The sequence below is a fragment of the Jaculus jaculus genome, chromosome X, assembly GCF_020740685.1.
Source record: "Jaculus jaculus isolate mJacJac1 chromosome X, mJacJac1.mat.Y.cur, whole genome shotgun sequence".
Classification (NCBI taxonomy): Eukaryota; Metazoa; Chordata; class Mammalia; order Rodentia; family Dipodidae; genus Jaculus; species Jaculus jaculus.
Genome location: NC_059125.1, coordinates 110663380 through 110682969, shown reverse-complemented (window position 1 = coordinate 110682969; position 19590 = coordinate 110663380). Strand labels below are relative to the sequence as shown.

At 38.1% G+C, this 19590-nt stretch overlaps 1 protein-coding gene across 1 annotated transcript in view; it reads right to left on the bottom strand.

The window, feature by feature from the left end:
* Slc6a14 (solute carrier family 6 member 14) overlaps positions 1 to 17436 on the bottom strand; it is a 30820-nt gene extending 13384 nt beyond the window's left edge. Inside the window, exons 1-7 of the mRNA XM_004671481.2 lie at positions 17389 to 17436; positions 16041 to 16206; positions 11484 to 11615; positions 7609 to 7770; positions 6102 to 6237; positions 3783 to 3915; positions 1382 to 1522 (exon numbers count right to left, since the gene is read on the bottom strand). Of these exons, the coding sequence (XP_004671538.1) occupies positions 1382 to 1522; positions 3783 to 3915; positions 6102 to 6237; positions 7609 to 7770; positions 11484 to 11615; positions 16041 to 16206; positions 17389 to 17436 (918 nt within the window). The remainder of the gene's footprint in view (positions 1 to 1381; positions 1523 to 3782; positions 3916 to 6101; positions 6238 to 7608; positions 7771 to 11483; positions 11616 to 16040; positions 16207 to 17388) is intronic.
* Positions 17437 to 19590: the final 2154 nt, after the last annotated feature.

Genomic DNA, 19590 nt, shown 5'->3' with positions numbered 1-19590 from the left:
CAAGACACTCTCAATTAGGATGTCTTTACCATAGTTTCTGAACTTATTTGTCAAGTGACCCACCAGAATGGAGTCACTTAATTCCAATCCACTGTTCACTCTGAACCATAAGAAACATTTGTGTGTAGATACATATCTAAATATATGTGTACATAACTTTACAGCCAAGCACAAAATAAGCTCCCAATTATAAAATGCATCCTGTTTCCAATAACTACTTTGTGCTTGACAAATAATAACACGTTTTCTTTTTATGACCCAGTTATGAAACTACCTCAAAAAAACAAACAAAAAAAACCATGTCAAGGTTGTGTTCTATCTCTGTAATCCATAGGCAAAATGTGATCTTCCTTCTGGCATATTAACATTTGATGACAACTAAAATGTATATCAGGGCTGGAGAGATGGCTTAGTGGTTAAGTGCTTGCTTGTGAAGCCTAAGGACCCCAGTTCGAGGCTCGATTCCCCAGGACTGACTTTAGCCAGATGCACAAGGGGGCACACACGTCTGGAAGCCCTGGCATGCCCATTCTCTCTCTCTCTCCCCCCACCCCTGTCTTTCTCTTTCTGTTGCTCTCAAATAAATAAACAAAAAAAATTTAAAAAAAAATTTAAAAAATAAAATGTATATCAAACTATGAAGCTTTTACTTCTATATCTTTTTGAGGTAGAGTCTCACTCTTGTTCACCACACCCAGCTTCACTTCTAATTTTAATGGCCGCTATGAGACTACCCAATAAATCACATAGTCCTAGTCACCAAGTTACAGGCATTGATGCATGAATTATTCTCTTTAAAAATAACACACCTTGAGCCAGGCATGTTGGTACATGCCTTTAATCCCAGCACTTGGAAGGCAGAGGTAGGTGGATTGCCATGAGTTCGAGGTCATCCTGTGACTACATAGTGAATTCCAGGTCAGCCTGGGCCAGAGTGAAACCCTACCTTGAAAAACCAAAGTAATAATAATACACCCTGTAAACAAACAAAAATAAAAGAGCTGAGCATGGAGGGCACAACTTTCATCCCAGGACTCAGAAGGCAGAGTTAGGTAGATCACTGTGAGTTCGAGGCCAGCCTGGGACTACATAATAAGGCCCAGGTTAGCCTGAGCTACAGTGGTACCCTACATTAATAATAATTATAATAATAAATTCACCCTAAATTCTTCTGGAAAAATATACTAAAAATTCAATACAATGACTTAAAATTCCATTACTGTTAATGGAGTATGAGTATAATGTTATGTAGCTAAATCAGATAACCTAGTGGACACATTATTTTGCAAGCTGCTATAACGCTTATGTAGAACCAAAAGTTTGATATTTGGTTTTAAGGTTTAACATCTCAATTTAATTTTAAATCCAAATTAAACCTTACCTCCGCTTCCCTCAGTTTTGTAAAATTTGACTGTGCTCCAATATAGTACGAAATGCCTTTTGATGCACCCTCCAGCGTTGCACCTCGTATTAACAGAATCAGTAGGACCACATAGGGGAATAGAGCCGTAAAATATACAACCTACCAATAAAACAACCAAAAGTTAATGCTATTTTAAATCATGCTGTAACATTTTATACAAGGAAAATTATTAGTTTTAATTAATGATATAAATCACTGAAAATTTTATATAAAGTATTAAGTCAAATGATATCAATACCAAAGTTAACATAAGTTCCTATATGTGTTCTTTTTACTGAAAGGATCCATTTTCAAAATCACAGTGATGCATGGAACAATATTTCTAGGATTCATATTATAAATACACAATATATTTAGGTGGAATGCTTTCCTTAAAAATTCCCCATGAATGTCTGAGAAGACAAAAAGCCTCCTTTCAGTTATCTACTTCATAGGGGTGAAAAAATTATTTTTAGACCTATAATGTTTAGTATATAGTCAATCCTCAAGGGGAAGGAAAAATATCTTCAGCTACAAATCCCATGAAAGCTCCTTGAAAGTGAATACTGAACACTCATTACTTAAAGCTTCCTTAAGAGGTTGACAGCATACATACGTGCAGCATGTTGCTTCTGTCCTAGATAACACATACTTCCAGATGAACTGGTTGGTTAGGAGGCTGTATTTACATTAATGTGGATGAATTCTTTGGTCTATAGTTGTCATATATTTTTAACATGTGAAGGAGATGGGTTAAACAAGTTATCCAAGCCAGGTGTGGTGGCACAAGCCTTCAGTCCCAACACTCAGTAGTAGGCTGAGGTTGAAGGACTGTCTTTTGTTTAAGGCTATCCCTCTGCAATGTGAAGCTCAAGATAAAAACAGTATACTTAGCCTGGTGTGGTGGTGCATGCCTTTAATACTAGCACTTGAAAAACAGAAGTAGGAGGACCACTATGAGTGGGAGAGCACCCTGAGAGTACATAGTCAATTCCAGGTCAGCCTAGGCTAGAGAGAGACCCTACCTTGAAAAACCAAAAACAAAACAAAACAAAAAATAGTAGCCTTGCCTGCAAAGCCTAAGGACCCAAGTTCAATCCCCTAGATCCCATGTAACCAGATGCACAAGGTGGCGCATGAGTCTGGAGTTTGTCTGCAGTGGCAGGAGGCGCTGATGTGCCAATTCTCTTTCTCTCTCTCAGTCCTGTGTGTGTGTGTGTGTGTGTGTGTGTAAATAAAAAATAAACTATTTTTATAAAGACAATCATTGTGAGTTTGAAGCCAGCCTGAGGCTACAGGGTGAGTTCCAGATCAGTTTGGGCTAGAGTGAGACCCTACCTAGAAAAACAATAACAAACAGGAAAACACAAAATGTTCTCTTCTCTGGGTACTGTGAAACTTTTCCCAGAGAAAATTTCCTGTTGTTGAGTTTCCAGTATGCTCTTTGAATCTTAAAAAAAATAAAATAAAATCATTAAGAAGTAAAATATAGCAGAATATTTTGCAGAAGAGGCCCTTTCATTGACAAAGAAGTTTAGTGTGCTTGAAATGTGTTAATTCGAGAGAATGCTGCATACCATTTTTTTAAAAAAATATTTATTTGAAAGAGATAATGAGCACATCAGGGCCTCTTGCCACTGCAAATGAACATCAGACACATGCACCACCTTGTGCATCTGGCTGTACATGCATACTGGGGAATGAACCGAAGCCATCCTTAGGCTTTGCAGAAAAGCATACTACTTTTATCTCAAACTTCAGAATGCTGTACAAGCTAGTGGAGTCTGTGTTTTGAGGAACTGTGCAACTCTTGCATTAGCTCTTTTTAAATTATTTATTTATTTGCAAGAAGAAACAGAGAGAAGGGAGACAGAGAGAGAGAGAGAGAGAGAGAGAGAGAGAGAGAGAGAGAGAGAGAGGAAATGAATGGGTTTACTAGGGCCTCAGCAAACAAAGTCCAGATGCATGCACCTGTCTTTGTGTGGGTACTGGAGAATTGAACCTCGGGCCCCTAAGCTTTACATGCAATCGCCTTAAACGCTAAGCCATATCTCCAGCCCTGCATCATCATCATCACTATTATAATTATTATTACTGACATACTGAGTATGGCTACATAATGTTTTGGTACCATCCTTTCTCTCATACCTGCCCCCATTCTACTAAGGGCCCTCCTCATTAGGATTGCTGCTATTTCCTGTGGGTTTGTAAGTTATGTGTTGTTGATTCTATGTATTCATTTTAAATGAGAATGCTTACCTAGAAAGTTTTACAAATATCTGAATTTTTCCATGATACAAAAATGTATTTTATAATATTTGGTTAAATTACAATGAAGTTAGAAAGCAACCACATGTCACAGAGGTGCTTTCCCAATTACCTTGCCAGAAGACTTGATTCCTTTAAATAGAGCTGCTCCAACAATGAGCCAGGCCAGAAGAAGACAGAGTGCTAAATACCAAACAACTGCTCCAGTCTCATCCATTCCACTTGACCTCCTAAGGGCCACTTTACTGAAACACATAAGCCCTTTTGTGAACACAGAATCATTTGTCTCCAAAAAAACTAGGAATTTTCTAATGGAGAAAACATTTAACTGTATTAAATAGTTCCTTATTCAATGCTCATAGATACAATCAAGCTGAAATACTCCATTACTCACATCTTTTTCAGATTCTCTGTATAAGATATCATGATTTCCAATAGCAACACGCATGTATCAAGAATCCCAGTTCTTTTTATAATATTTGAAGATATTTTAAGATTTAAAACTTATTTTCATTTTTTGAGGTAAGGTTCACTCTAGTCCAGGCTGACCTGGAATTCACTAGGTAGTCTCAGAGTGGCCTCAAACTCATGACAATCCTCCTACCTCCGTCTCCACAGTCCTAGGATTAAAGGCATGCACCACCACACCCAACAGGATTCAAAAGTTTAAAAATAATGTTGTGAAAAACAGCACGGATCTTTCTCAAAAAATGCAAAGCAGATCTAACATATAATCCAAAAATCTCACCATGCCAAAAGAACTTAAATTATAATGTGAAAGAGAAATGCATTCCCATGAATTTTTCAGCATTATTCACAATAGTTAGTAAACAGAAACATTTAAGGGTCCATCAAATGATGAATGCATAAAGAAAATGTAATATACATGTACATACAATAGAATGATGTTTTCCATATAAAATGATGCAGTTCTGTCATTTTTAGCAACATGGAAAGATCTAGAAGTCATTAAGTAAACGAACTAAGCCAGGAATTAAAAGACAAATACTAGCTGGTCATGGTGGTGCACACCATTAATTCCAGCACTTGGGAGGCAGAGGTGGGAGGATCGTTGTGAATTTGAAGCCAGACTGGAACTAGTCAGTGAGTATCAGGTCAGCTTGGGCTAGGGTGAGACCTACCTCAAAAAAAAAAAAAAAAAAGAGAGAGAGACAAATGATCTCACTAATATATGCAATCTAAAAAAGTTGTTCTTAAACTGAACATGGCCTGGCCATTCACAAGTATAATTCCAACCCTTAAGAATAAGAGGCAAGTCAGGCATGATGGCATATGCCTTTAATCCCAGCACTCTAGAGGCAGAGGTAGGATTACTGCGAGTTTGAGGCCACCCTGAGACTCCATAGTGAATTCCAGGTCAGCCTGGGCTAGAGCAAGAACCTACCTTGGAAAGCCAAAATAAATAAATAAATTAATTAATTAATTAAATGAAAGAAAGAAAAAGAATAAGAATAGGAGGCAATAAGAATGTAGGATTGCTATGAGTTCAAAACCAGCTGAGCTACAGTCAGATCCTATCTTTAAATAAACAAATAAATAAATTGATCTTATAAAAATTGAAAATGAAATACTATCTCTCAGAGGCCTGAAAGTGTAAGGAGAAGTGGAATAGGGAACATTTGATAGGAGTACTCAGTTACAGTTGGGTAGGAAGAAGCTCTGGCATGCTATCACACAATAGTGACTGTAAGTAACAATAATATAGTACTGTACATTTCATGAGAGCTAAATACCAGGATTCTGATTTACCCCAAAGAAATAACAAATTGTTTTAGAGGATAAGTATAAACACTGAGCAATATATACATCTCTCAAAATATCACAAGTATCCATTTAATATGTGAACATTTTATGTTTAGATGTATCACATAAGACTTTAATGTATGGATGAGGAAAGCCTCATTCAACAACTGAATCAAAGTCGTTAAGTAAAGGTAATGGAGAGATATAAAAAGAGTAAAGAGAGAAGGTTTAAGATTAATAGAAGTAAATGTAACCCCAATTCTTATCATATAATGACAATGGTAAATAAAATTATGAATGAAGGACAGCTGAAAGAGATTTTTGCCTCCAATATTACCCATCATTCAATGGTTTACTGTTAGAACTTGCTTATTATATTCAGTAGCACATTATATCAAGGCAACCTCTGAACTTTAACTAGCAAGTACCTCTAAATCCTTACAGTGTCATGTAATCGAATAAAAACATTATAAGCTATAATATTAACTATGAACTAACTTTGCTGCTAATTCCAACTCCCCTAGGCTAGGTAAACATTTGAATCAAAAAAAGTACTACATCCTTATTTCTATTTATGTTAAGATAGAAACCTACCAATATTTTATTGCTGCTTAGAAACCCTTTTTAATGTCATGTTTAAAATATAAAAATTATAAAGTGTACTTACTCCCAATACTGTTCACTAGGAAGCTGTCCTGGCCGAAAAACTTCTGTACCATTAATGCAAGTAAAATTGTTGGCAGTGACCCAACTTATATTCGCTTGTATATTTCCTGCTTCTGTATTCACAGTACAACCAGATACTAAATAATAAAAAAAAATACAGACATGGACTTAGTTTTTGAAAAGTACTTTTCTAGGGGATTTTTTAAAATATAAAAATTACTATGCAAGCTTGATGTAGTGGTGAAAGCCTTTAATCCCAGCACTTTGGGAGGCAGAGGTAGGAGGATTGATATGAGTTCAAGGCCAACCTAAGACTACATACTGAATTCCACATCAGCCTGAGCTAGCATGAGACCCTACCTTTAAACCCTCTCCCCAAATTTGCTATCCAAATTATTTGGCAAAAGTTGTAAAAATTTGGGCTGGAGAGATGGCTTAGCAGTTAAGCGCTTGCCTGTGAAGCCTAAGAACCCCGGTTCGAGGATCGGTTCCCCAGGTCCCACGTTAGCCAGATGCACAAGGGGGCACATGCGTCTGGAGTTCGTTTGCAGAGACTGGAAGCCCTGGCGCGCCCATTCTCTCTCTCTCCCTCTATCTGTCTTTCTCTCTGTGTCTGTCGCTCTCAAATAAATAAATAAAAAATTTAAAAAAAAAAGTTGTAAAAATTTTAAGAATAGAATAAACCATGTATATTCAGGATCTCAAATGTTTACTACTAAACTGGTAGGTCGTGGGTATGATCACCCTTTTAAACTATGGTTATGCTTTTAATGACAGCTACAGTGTAACAGTTCAGTTGTGATTTAATGATTGAAGTAGTTTTTTTTTTTTTCAAGATAGGGTCTCACTCTAGCCCAAGCTGACCTGGGATTCACTATGCAGTTTCGGGGTGGCCTCGAATTCATGGCCATCCTCCTACCTCTGCCTCCCGAGGGCTGGGATTAAAGGCGTGCACCACCACACCCGGCTTTGAAGGAATTTATAATAGGTTTATTAATTGTCTATATAGATAAACCAATGTCTTTAATTCCATCATAAGTATTATATCTTAGCCCAGTGTTGTGGCACATGCCTTTAATCCCAGCCCTCAGGAGACAGAGGTAGGATGATTGCAGTGAGTCTAAGGCTAACCTGGGACTACAGAGTGAGCTCCAGGTCAGTCTGGGCTAGAGTGAAACCCTATCTTGAAGCACCCAATAGAAAACGTATTAGATCTTTATAACATTGTCAAGAGCCAACGGTATTAATGTTAATCTTCTCTCCAGCTTAGAATTTATGCTTGCAAGAAGGACTTCTAGTCACAGCTTAGCCTTCCTGAACACCCTCAAATATTAACAGTTTTCCAATTACTTATGCTATATTCTGCTTTAACCAATCACCTGTGGACCACATGAAGTTGTACCTAAATTGATTAGAAAATGATTTAATCATTTACAAAGTTATTTAGAAGGTATGAAAGAATGATGTGGAGTTGGTAGTATTTTAAAAATTAGATTAATGAAATTTACCTATAGGTGATCTGCTACAGTTATTATCTGACCAAGTAGAACAATTTGCCCATGGTAATTCACTTTGAAAAGAAGCAAACAAGTAGTAAAGACTATAGGAGATTATGACGTTATAATAGATTGCCACAAAAATGGATATCAGGACCATCGTGATTCCCACACCTGGAAAAGAGAAGAATTAAATAAGTGAAATTCACTTTGCTAATTCATTTAAAAAAAGCTTAATATCGATTTCCACAAAATTGATTTTAATAAAAATACTCTTTGTCATCATTTGGGGGAAAGGAGCCTGGAGCAAAGAAGTGGTAACCTCTAAGAAGCTTTCTTCCCAAATTTAAAGCTATTTTGATTGGCTTTCTAAGCTCTTTTTTTTTTTTTATTTGAGAGCGACAGACATAGAGAGAAAGACAGATAGAGGGAGAGAGAGAATGGGCGTGCCAGGGCTTCCAGCCTCTGCAAACGAACTCCAGACGCATGCGCCCCCTTGTGCATCTGGCTAAGGTGGGACCTGGAGAACAGAGCCTCAAACTGGAGTCCTTAGGCTTCACAGGCAAGCCATCTTAACCGCTAAGCCATCTCTCCAGCACCTGAGCTCATTTTTTTAGTTGGGTAAAAAAGCCATTGTATGGCTGGAGAGATGGTTTAGTAGTTAAGGCACTTGCCTGTAAAGCCAAAGGACCAGGATTTGATTTCTCCATACCCATGTAAAGCCAGATGCACAAGGTAATGCAAGTGTTTGGAGGTCACTTGCAATGGTTAGTGGCCCTGGCATGCCCATCCTCTCCTCATGTCTGAAATAAATTATATATATATATATATATATATATATATATATATATATATATATATATATATATTTCTTTGGGTTTTCAAGGTAGGCTCTTGCTCTAGTCCAAGCTGACCTGGAATTCTCTATGTAGTCTTATGGTAGCCTCAAACTCATGGCAATACTCGTATCTCTGCCTTCCAAGTGCAGGGATTAAAGGTGTGTGCCACCATGCCCTGCTTAAATTTAAAAAAAAAATAATTAAAACAAGAAAAGGTATTGTAACCAAGAAGAACTGGATTCAGGCTTTACCTTCTCCTGTCTTTTCATGGGCAAGAGTTCTTCATACTCACTCTTCTTTTCTAACAAAGTCTTTCAAAACTTTTAAAAAGTGTATAAATCCTGTATTGATTGCTTATTAAGTCTGAAATCTTCGTCACAATGGAAAGAGTGAGCATTAAAATACTCATTCCTATTGATCCACTGACCAAGAGTGTTTTTTTTTTTTTTTTAAGTTGGGGTTTCACTTTAGCACAGAGTGACCTGGATTTCACTATGTAGTCTCAGGGTGGCCTTGAACTCACAGTGATCCTCCTACCTCTGCCTCCCAAGTGCTGGGATTAAAGGCATGAACCACCACACTCGGCCATTTGTAAAAAACTTTTTGAGGTCGAGTCTAGCTCTAGCCCAGGCTGACCTGGAATTCATTATGTAGTCTCAGGCTGGCCTCCTACCTCTGCTTCCTGAGTTCTGGGATTAAAGGCGTGCACCACCATTCCTGACTGCTATAAAATATTGTGACAAACAGTAAAGAAGGCTTCTGAATCCAGATGTTCAAATGATGTACTACAGTATTTCTCAGAATGTATACAAATGATTTAACAATCCAGTAATAATCTGAATTTCAATCTTCCAAAACACTTTAATCAAATAGTTTCAGAATGTACTTTAGCATACTCAATACAACTACTATACTTCTTTTGCCATATGTGTGGAGAACGCATGGTGTATGACATGGTACATGTATTATGTATATATATAGTGTATGCATGTCTGTGCAGATGCATGTTTGTCTTCTATGGCCCTTCCACATTGTTTCCTTGACACAGTGCTTCTCTGAATCCAGAGTTACCATTATCAGTTATCCCTAGCAATTCTCCTGTCTCTGCTCCTCCCACCACCCATGGAACTGGGGTTACAGTTATACATCATCATGCCTGGCTTTTAAGTGGATGGCACAGATTGAACTCAGGCCCTAATACTTGTGTGGTAAGTACTCTTACCACTGAGCCATCTCTCCAACTCATATAACTCATATTCTTAAGGCTTTAAAAATATTTTATATTTAGTTATTTAAGAAAGAGAGGTAGGGAGAGAGAGAGTAATAGGCAGAAATAGAGAGAATAGGCGAGTCAGAGCCTCCAGCCACTGCAAACGAACTCCAGACCCATGTGCCACCTTGTGCATCTAGCTTAAGTGGGTCCTTTGGCTTTGCAGGCAAGTTACTTAAGTGCTAAGCCATCTCTCTGGCCCTCTTAAGGCTTTTGTTGTAGCTTTTTCCAGTACTCTGGCACAGTATTCTATTTCCCTCATTAATTTGTTTTTGATACTGTATTAAAGCTTTTACAAATATTTTTCAACAACTAGCACATATGAAAATGATATAGAGTCTTCAGCAATGAAGGCAGATTGATGTGTAACAACAATCAAGGCATTTTCATCTTTACTAGTACCCCACTTTATTAGAAATATACAAGGTAAAATAGTGACCCATCCTTCAGCTTTGTTGAGAAAGACTTTGTAAAATACATGCAAAGCAAGAAAACAAAATTGCATAAGAAATATTTTTAAAAGTAGAGCCTTAAAATTGATGCACTAAAAGACTGTATGCCAAGATCATTCAAAGGGTGAAATTTGAAAAATAATTACACTCTGATAAGTGTATCAGGTGTCCTTTACCCCTCTCATATCTGCATGCAGGAATAGAAATAAAAGCTCACGTTGGGTTTTTTAATTCTATGGTGGAGAAAGACACAGAAAAACAGAAACCCATTATTCTTTGTCTTAACATACCAGATTTTTTTTATAGCTCTAAGTTTTTTCTTAATTATGCTTATTTGTATGTGTATGGAAGATCACATATGTTACAGCATACACATGGAGGTCAAGACAATCTCAAGAGGCCTGTCTTTTCCTTCTGTCTGCTGTGTGACAGGATCCCTCTTGCTGTTTGGCAACTGTATGGGCCCAACTAGCTACCCCATGAACTTCCAGATTTTTCTGGCTCTGCCTCCCATTACCATAGGCCTTTGGAATCACAGAAGCATGTGCCATTTTGCATCTCACTTTACATGGATGCTGGGGAGGATTGAACTCAGGTTAGCATGTGCCTTCAGACTCTGAGTCATCTCCTCATTCTCCTTTTGGAAAAATATTTTAATTAAAAGAGAAAATTGTATTTTTATGTGCCACATGATGCTTAAAGCATATAAACATTGTAAAATGGAGTAATCTGATAACTAACAAGTACATTATTTCATGAAACTATTATATTGTTGGCAAAGATACTTAATGGCCACTGTCTAGATTTTTGAAAGTAAAATATATTGTCATTGGGCTGTAGAGATGGCTTAGTGGTTGAAGCACTTGTCTGCAAAGCCTAAGGCCCCAGGTTCAAGCCCATAGAACCCATGTAAGACAGATGCACATGGTGGCATATGAATCTGGAGTTCGTTTGCAGTGGCTAAAGGCCCTGATGTACCCATTCTCCATATTGTCTCTCTCTCTCTGCCTCTGATAAATAAATATAAATATGTATACACATATATATATTGTAATTAACCACAGTCACTATGTTATGATTCTTAATTTATAAAAGTTGATTGTAGAACTCTTGAAGGATTTTATCTTAACTGTAACCATAAATCCTTTGACTAACATCCTTCCCCCCTTTCTAACTACTTGCAGTCTCCGGTATCCATCATTTAGTTCTCTATTTCTATGAGATAAAATAAGATTGGAAATATGCTTTCCTTCCAAAAACTGAAAGACAGCTTATAATATACACATGTAGACCAATAGTTATGATGATAAAGTCTTCAGTACCCACCTTGAAACAATGGTAGAATCCTCCAAACTGAAACTGGACCTAAGCTAGCAAATTGTCCCAATGAACATTCTAGGAAGAACAAAGGTAAACCAGCCAATGCCAGCATAATGGCATAAGGTATCAAGAAAGCACCTAGAAAAGCAAAAATAAATAAATAACTAAATAGAACAAAATGCCATCAGATTTCAGTCTTAATGACATTTTGACAAGCAGCACAACATTTTAAAGTCACTCTCCCAATATTACAGTGTTCTGGTTTGAGGTCCAAATGGTAGCACTTTCTGTGAGATAGTACTTGATTTCTTTAACTTTAGATTTTTCATTTATCAACTGAGAAGATTAGTGGTAACTAAGAAAGTCATCCCAATTCTTACAACAGAACAGCTAGGTGTGTGGGGTTAGGAAGATAGTTTAAACAGCAAAGTGTTTATTTTGCAAGTATGATGACCTCAGTTCAATCCCCAGTAAGTGCCTGTAACCCCAGGGCTGGGGAAACAGAGACATGAAGATTCCTGGGGTTCACTTGGAAAGCCAGTGTAACCGCATTGGTGATCTCCAGGCCAATGAGAAACCCTATCCAAATAAAGGTGGATGACAATCTTATATATCACATATCATCTTAGGCAAAAGGCCTAGAAGCAATTGGATGGCATTTATAAGAGAAACAGCCAACTTTGTTCTCTGGCCTTCACATGTTCATGCACATGTATGTGTACACACACACACACACACACACCAGTCTATAAAAAGTGAGAGGAGTTAAATAATCACAGGTTGTAGAGCCAAACTGGCCTAAATTAAAATACTGGCCTAATCACTGACCAGTTATATGGCCTAGAGCAATTAACTAATATATAAGCCTAGTGTTCTCCTAGAAGAGGACAACAATCCCAACCCACCAGTTTTTGTTAGGGTTCAAATAGTAGGCCTATGCCGGGCGTGGTGGCGCACGCCTTTAATCCCAGCACTCGGGAGGCAGAGGTAGGAGGATCACCATGAGTTCAAGGCCACCCTGAGACTACATAGTAAATTCCAGGTCAGCCTGGGCCAGAGTGAAACCCTACCTCAAAATAAAATAAAGTAAAATAAAATACTAGGTCTATGCAAAAACCTTTGAAAATATTGCAAGCACATAACATATATTCAATATTAGCTTCCTTCGCTTTCATTTTCCTTTAATAAATTTATTATTTTTTAAAGGGAAGAGAAAGGAAGGGAGGAGGGTACTTAATGGGTTGATATTGTATATATGTAAGTTCAATGATTGAGATGGGGAGGTAATATGATGGAGAATGGAATTTCAAAGGGGAAAGTGTTGGGGGGGAAGGAGGGAATTACCATGGGATATTTTTTATAATCATGGAAAATGCTAATAAAAATAAAAAATAAAAAAATAGCAATAAAAAATAAATTGATTGTTTTTAAGATTTAGGGCATTAATTCTTAATATGTGACTAGAAAATGTTGAAATTAAGTTCGCAATTCTCTAATCACAAGGCTCTTTATTCAATGTTAAGGAGATATTTGCTTTGAGAGAAGAATCCGAACTTGTAAGGCATAGCTAACTTTCAATTTCAGAGGGACTAGTTCTCTCACAGAATTTTTTAAATTTTTATTTATTTTCATGCAAAGAGAGAGAAAGGGAGCAAAAGAGAATTATTGTGACAGGGCCTCTTGTCACTGCAAATGAATTCCAGATGCATGTACCACTTTGTTTATCTGGCTTTATATGGATACTGGGGAATCAAACCCTGGCTGGTAAGTTTTGTAAACAAGTGCCTTTAACCACTGAGCAATCTCCCTAGTCCTTCCCTGGGCTTAAAAAAATCCATCCTGGGGCTGGAGAGATGGCTTAGTGGTTAAACGCTTGCCTGTGAAGCCTAAGGACCCCGGTTCGAGGCTCGGTTCCCCAGGTCCCACTTTAGCCAGATGCACAAGGGGGCGCACACGTCTGGAGTTCGTTTGCAGAGGCTGGAAGCCCTGGCGTGCCCATTCTCTCTCTCTCCCTCTATCTGTCTTTCTCTCTGTGTCTGTCGCTCTCAAAAAAAAAAAAATCCATCCTGTTTTGAGATATAAAATTGCTCATAAAAATGTTCATTAGGTTATAAACTGAGAAAAGGACATGTTAAACATACTAATCAAACAACCTAGAAGTCTTGGGAAAGTTGAGGACCAGGATTTGGGCTTACGTATATTTGATTTATTCTTATTACAGTTAACCTCTGTTATTTTTCTTATTATAATACTATAACATCATACCTAGGAATTACATGTTTTCTAACCCTTAAGATAGATTATACTTAAAATGAGGCAAACACATGTTCATACTCATACTTGACTCTCTTTAATACTAGCCCTGAAAGTCACTAAACCATAGGAAAAATATGTTGGTGTAGATGTTGCAATGTGTATACCATCACTTCTATGATTAATAGTTCAAGTAAAACCAATGATAAATATGACGAAATATAAAAAACTATCCCTACAACAATAATAAAGTACTACCAACTAGACAGTTACTTTGAAAAACTTGATTATTTTCTTCAGTATTATTTATTGGTCCATTATTTCATTGCTAATAATAACCATATCTAATAAATGATTTAATATAGTGGCCACAGAGTTAATATTACTGACTTATAGTTTTATGATATATGACATTTATTTTTCTTTTTCATAATCTATTGATAAGAATGTATAGATAAAAATATTGATGGCTGGAAAGATGGCTTAGCGGTTAAGCGCTTGTCTGTGAAGCCTAAGGACCTCAGTTCGAGGCTCGATTCCCCAGGACCCACGTTAGCCAGATGCACAAGGGGGCGCACGCGTCTGGAGTTTGTTTGCAGTGGCTGGAAGCCCTGACGTGCCCATTCTCTCTCTCTTTCTCTCTCTCCCCCCTCTTTCTCTCTCTCCCCCCTTTCTCTCTCTGTCTGTTGCTCTCAAATAAATGAATAAAATTTTTTTAAAAATTGAGTAATTTTCCAGAACTGACCTTTTTCTTTTTTTTTGAGGCAGGGTCTCATTGTAGCCCAGGCTGACCTGGTTCTCACTCTGTACTCCCAGGTTGGCCTCGAACTCATGGTGATACTCTTACTTCTGCCTCCTGAGTGCTGGGTTAAAGGCCTGTGCCTCCATGCCTGGCTCTGACCATATTTTTAAATCTGACCTATTAACAATTGACAATTTGGAATTTCATGTTCCTCTCTATCCTTGGATGAAAAAGAGAATCAATTGAGAGAATCTATATCATCTATTACCCAAATGATGTTACCTTAAATTTTTTTTAAATTAAATTTTAGAGGAAATGGGAAAGACAGTAGCATATGAAAAATAAATTATTTAACTTGTGTTATATTATATAAATTTCTATTAAGTCTAGTTTAATTCATTTCTTAGAAAACTATAGCATTTTCTGGGTATACGTATGATATCAAGTCATAGGGTACAGCTGATTGTAAATATAGGTGAGAGTAGAGGCTTGAAAGAAGCCTGAGTTATTTTCTTTACCCCCCCATGCACCTTACCACATACATTCCAAAATAATGGTGACTACTGACTCATTTCCCAGCTACTACATATACTCAAAACACTACTGAATGAGCTTAGTCCTACATGAGGAAATCTATGCTACCCATCTTTAAAGTCTTTAATAAACAGAGCTCCTTTCTTAAGTATCTGGAGGTCAGTACGAATGTTTTGATGCATATAATTAACAAGAAATGTTATTGAAATATCACCACACAAAATCCTATTGTGCCAAGAAAAAAAATAATTACAATGGCAAAGTTTCAATGTTATGAAACATAAAAGCATGCCAGCTCTATACTTCTAATTGAACCTGTAATTACAAGTAAATAAAATGTGGTGTAAGTGAAAAGTTGTTTCCACATTACTACAGCATTGTGCAATTCATTTTCATTTCATTTGTATGTCACCTCAGCTATGTTTTCTTGTGTTCTAATTGAGCCTACCTTAATGACCTACAAGATATAGATGGTATTATTTTAGTCACAATAAAACACATAACCTTTAACTAAGCCCTATTGTATTTTACAAGGATTATCTACATAGTCAATCCAATTTGGAATGTATGGAACTGGATATTGTACCTTAAAATATTAAACCTTTGAACTAATTTATAATCATTTCTTTCATCACTGGAATTATCAAAAAATGTCCCTCTCTAATCAAGCAGACAATTTACTTGAGCTTTTTCATAAAGCTAGGTTTCCTTGTACATTTTAGTTCTAAATCAAAGTACTATTGGAATGAACATAATTTTTTAGTGAACACATTTTTAAAATCCTAGTTGAAGATCACACTGGTTCTAAAATCATCTCAGAAGCAATACATGTAAAACTTTTAGATTTATACCTGAAGCCTTTTTGAAGCTAGATTCCAAACTTGAACTAGTAGCTCACAGTCCAATGATAAATGCACTCTTTTTTCACCCTTCTTGCTCATACAAATTCTCTTATTCTTCTTTTTAGCTCTTAAACTATGCACAGAAGCTACACATGCCCCACTTGTAACTGGAGGAAAAAGAAAAGAGAATACCTCCGCCATTGTTGTAGGTTAGATATGGGAATCTCCACACATTTCCCAAACCCACTGCATATCCAACCATAGATAGAAGATAATCCGACTTTTTGGACCAGTTACCACGTTCCTGATTCTCATCATTTTCATTAACGTGGAAATTCTCAGATGAAGCAGTCATTTTCTGGGGAAGGGAAAAGAAAGGACATAAACATCTCTGTATTTTCACAAATTCCACAGAAGCATAATTTTACAAATCCACAGAGTTCCAGAAAGGGGAGTGGTGATAAGCAACAAATTCTGAATACTATATTCATGGGGAGTTGTCAAAATTAAGATTCTTCTGATAGCTGTTTTTACTTAACAACATTTGCTTCTTCAAATAAAAATGAATCTCAGGGGTGGAGAGACAGATTAGCTGTTAAGGCACTTGCTTGTAAAGCCTAAAGGTTGGGATTCAATTCCGAAGTACTCACTTAAAGCCAGATGCACAGAGTGGCACATGCATCTGGAATTCGTTTGCAATGGCAGGAGGCCCCTGGTGTGCACATTCCCTTCCCCCTCTTTATCTCTCTCTCCTTACAGATAAATAAAAAGCATTTCAGAAAATACAATTCCACAAGTACATATTTTAACTCCTCTTTCAGTTTAGATCATCCCAAGTGTAGTGAAATGGTTAAATGTCAGAGCGGGATGAAAGGCAAACAAGATGGGACAAATCAGAATTCAAACAGAAAGGTCTTCCAAGAGAATTGGGAGAGGTCAAGTCTTGAGATTCTAGATTTTTGAGAAGGACCAAATGTAGTGTCTACTAAAATGAAAATTAATTCAGACACTTCTTTTCTGTGCTGATAGCCTTGCATGATGGGATTTAAGAGACCTTTAGCCTGTGTCCCTGTCTTGAAGCATAAAATCAGTGTTTTCCTAAAAGTCACAGACTCATATGTAGGGGCAGATTTTCCTGTCCCACCAGGTGGAGCAACGCTCTGCACTTGAAGATTTGAGGAGAGGGTTCTCACAACCTGTTAGCTGCTGAGGTGTGGAATGTTCCTCAGGTCAGATAAGGACAGTGCATGTTTTGCATTCCTCCTCAGCATATAGATACGGTGGAGAGAAGGAAAAAAAAATTGGGGTCTTATGTCTGCTTCCAAGGCACAGGCTGGGGTGCTCCTAATCTCCTACCTACCAGAATAAAAATTGATTTTACCGCTACTCTTGGAGGACATATCAGAACTGCTTGAAAACAGTTGGAAGAGAAATGTTCACAGTAAGGAGCAGCCACAGAAAACAAAACCTGGAGACTAGCCCTCCCTTTTGGTTTCCCTTCCCGGTCCCTCCACAAGTCCAGCAGCTCCCAGACCCCTACCTCCTTCCCTCTGCTCCTGAAGAAGCTCGGGCACTTCAATTTGTCCATGGTTCACTCACTCCCTTGGATTGCTCCGCCTTGCCTCTTCTCACAGTCTGGCTGAGCTTGACTGGTGGCAGGTGCACACTCCCCGTTGCTACCTGCCAAAGTGAGCCACCTTGCCCAGGGGTGGGACCATTTATGGAGGGAAGCTCTCTCCTCCCCCTCCTGAATACCCAGTCCTTTCAATTACCGGAAGGGACCAAAGTGAGGCTCTGGTTTTTCCCCAGGTAATCCGGCATGTAGCAATTCCCTGCCCCAGCCCCAGGAAAGGGCTGGGCTGTGAGCTAGTGAGCTGAGCAGCCAGAGCCAAGAAGACTGACAACTTTTGACTCAGAGCTGTTCAGGTGTCTCCGCGATCCTGCCTTCTTTCCTGCATTCCTGGCTTCCTCCTGTCCTTATTTCTCAGCCTAGTCTCTGTCCTGGGGCCAAGTGCTGATCTCCCCTAATGCTAGAGGTGGGAGGGACACAATCCCTGAGGCTCATTTTGTTTGCTAAACTCTTTCTAAACAGACCAGACAGCTGTAGGCCCTCGGATTTCCCAAAGTTTTGCCCCTCACTAGAAAGCTCTTCATCCCCAAGGGTAATCACTGTTCCCAAAGGGAAAGCCCCTAAACTGGGCATCTTGAAAGGGAGCCAACTAAGATACGATTACCCAGCTGGCTGTGCCTGAAAAGAATGACTTTGAGTCTATGTCTCAAGCTCCTTTCTCAGCCTTCGGAACAGTTTTACCTTTTACAAGGATTGCTTTGTGCAGTATTTCAAAGCAGCCAAACACAAACAAATTATTGAGTGGTTTTATGGGAAATTCTAACCCTAACAAAAGACTTCACTCTGCAAGACATGGTGAGGCCTAGAAAGTAAACTGTAAGGAAACATCCTAGCTGGACCGGGAAAGAAAAAATTATTATAATAGTGGTTACCAATGTAGCACGTTATCACCAAAAATTCAAAAGCTTTAAACTCAATGTGTCCATGTCAGTGATAGTGACAGTTCTACCAAACATCACAAATCCATGTAAACAGAAGAACCAGCCGAGAGCCAAATTCTTCAGACTATGTATAGCTCCTTTGTTCTATCCTGGATAACAAGAAGTTTTCATTTGGAATAGAAATATACCCTCTGGAATCTAGGCAGGTAGAAGAAAGTCCACAAGGGAAATAGACTCTAAGGAGAAAGTCTCAATAAATTTTATCTTCCCTGGTTCTGAACATAACAGAAACCACTGTGAAATTATATGGAGAGCACACATGTCTATTTATTGGTATTACACCTTGCTAGTATAGCCTACAAGACTCAGATTAAGGAAGAAATTATTAGCCTGCATTAGATGTAGTGTGAAGGGCTTAAAAAAGATGCACTGAGGGCCTGGAGAGATTGCTAAGTGGTTAAGACACTTGCCAGTAAAGCCTAACAACTAGAGTTTGATTCCCCAGTACCACGTAAAAGCCAAGGGCACAAAGTGGTGCATGCATCTCGAGTTCATTTGCAGTGGATGGAAGCCCTGGCATACGCATTATCATCTCCCTCTCTCTCACCCTTAAATAAATAAATAAATATCTATATATTTTTAAAAAGATTAGAACACTTGCCAGGCATGGTGGCTTGCGCCTTTAATCCCAGCACTTGGGAGGCAGAGGTAGGAGGATCGCTAAGAGTTTGAGGCCCTCCTGAGACTTCATAGTGAATTCCAGGTCAGCCTGGGCTAGAGTGAGACCCTACCTTGAAACACCAAAAAGGAAAAAAATAGAAGAAACAAACAAAGACAGAAAAAGAAAAAAATAAGAGTAGAACAACTGAGTCATAAAATTTATAACAAATAGTATTTTTGGTGTGTGTGTGTGTGTGTGTGTGTGTGTGTGTGTGTGTTAATTGGCATTTTTTTATTTACTGAGTCAAGGTATTCTCATTTGAAACCAATGTTAGTTGATTCTGCTATTCTAGCTACCCAGCTTGCCCAGGGGCCCCTTCCTCTGCTTCCAGAAGGCCAGGATTACAGGTGGGCCACCAACACCAACCTAGCATTTATATGTATGTTGGAAGTCCAAATGCCAGTTCTCATGCTTTCATGGCAAGCTTTTTACCCGTGAGCCATCTCACCTGCCTAAATGAAAAGTAGTTTAGTGATTGTCTATTTGGCTGTTGGAAGAGGCATTATTTCC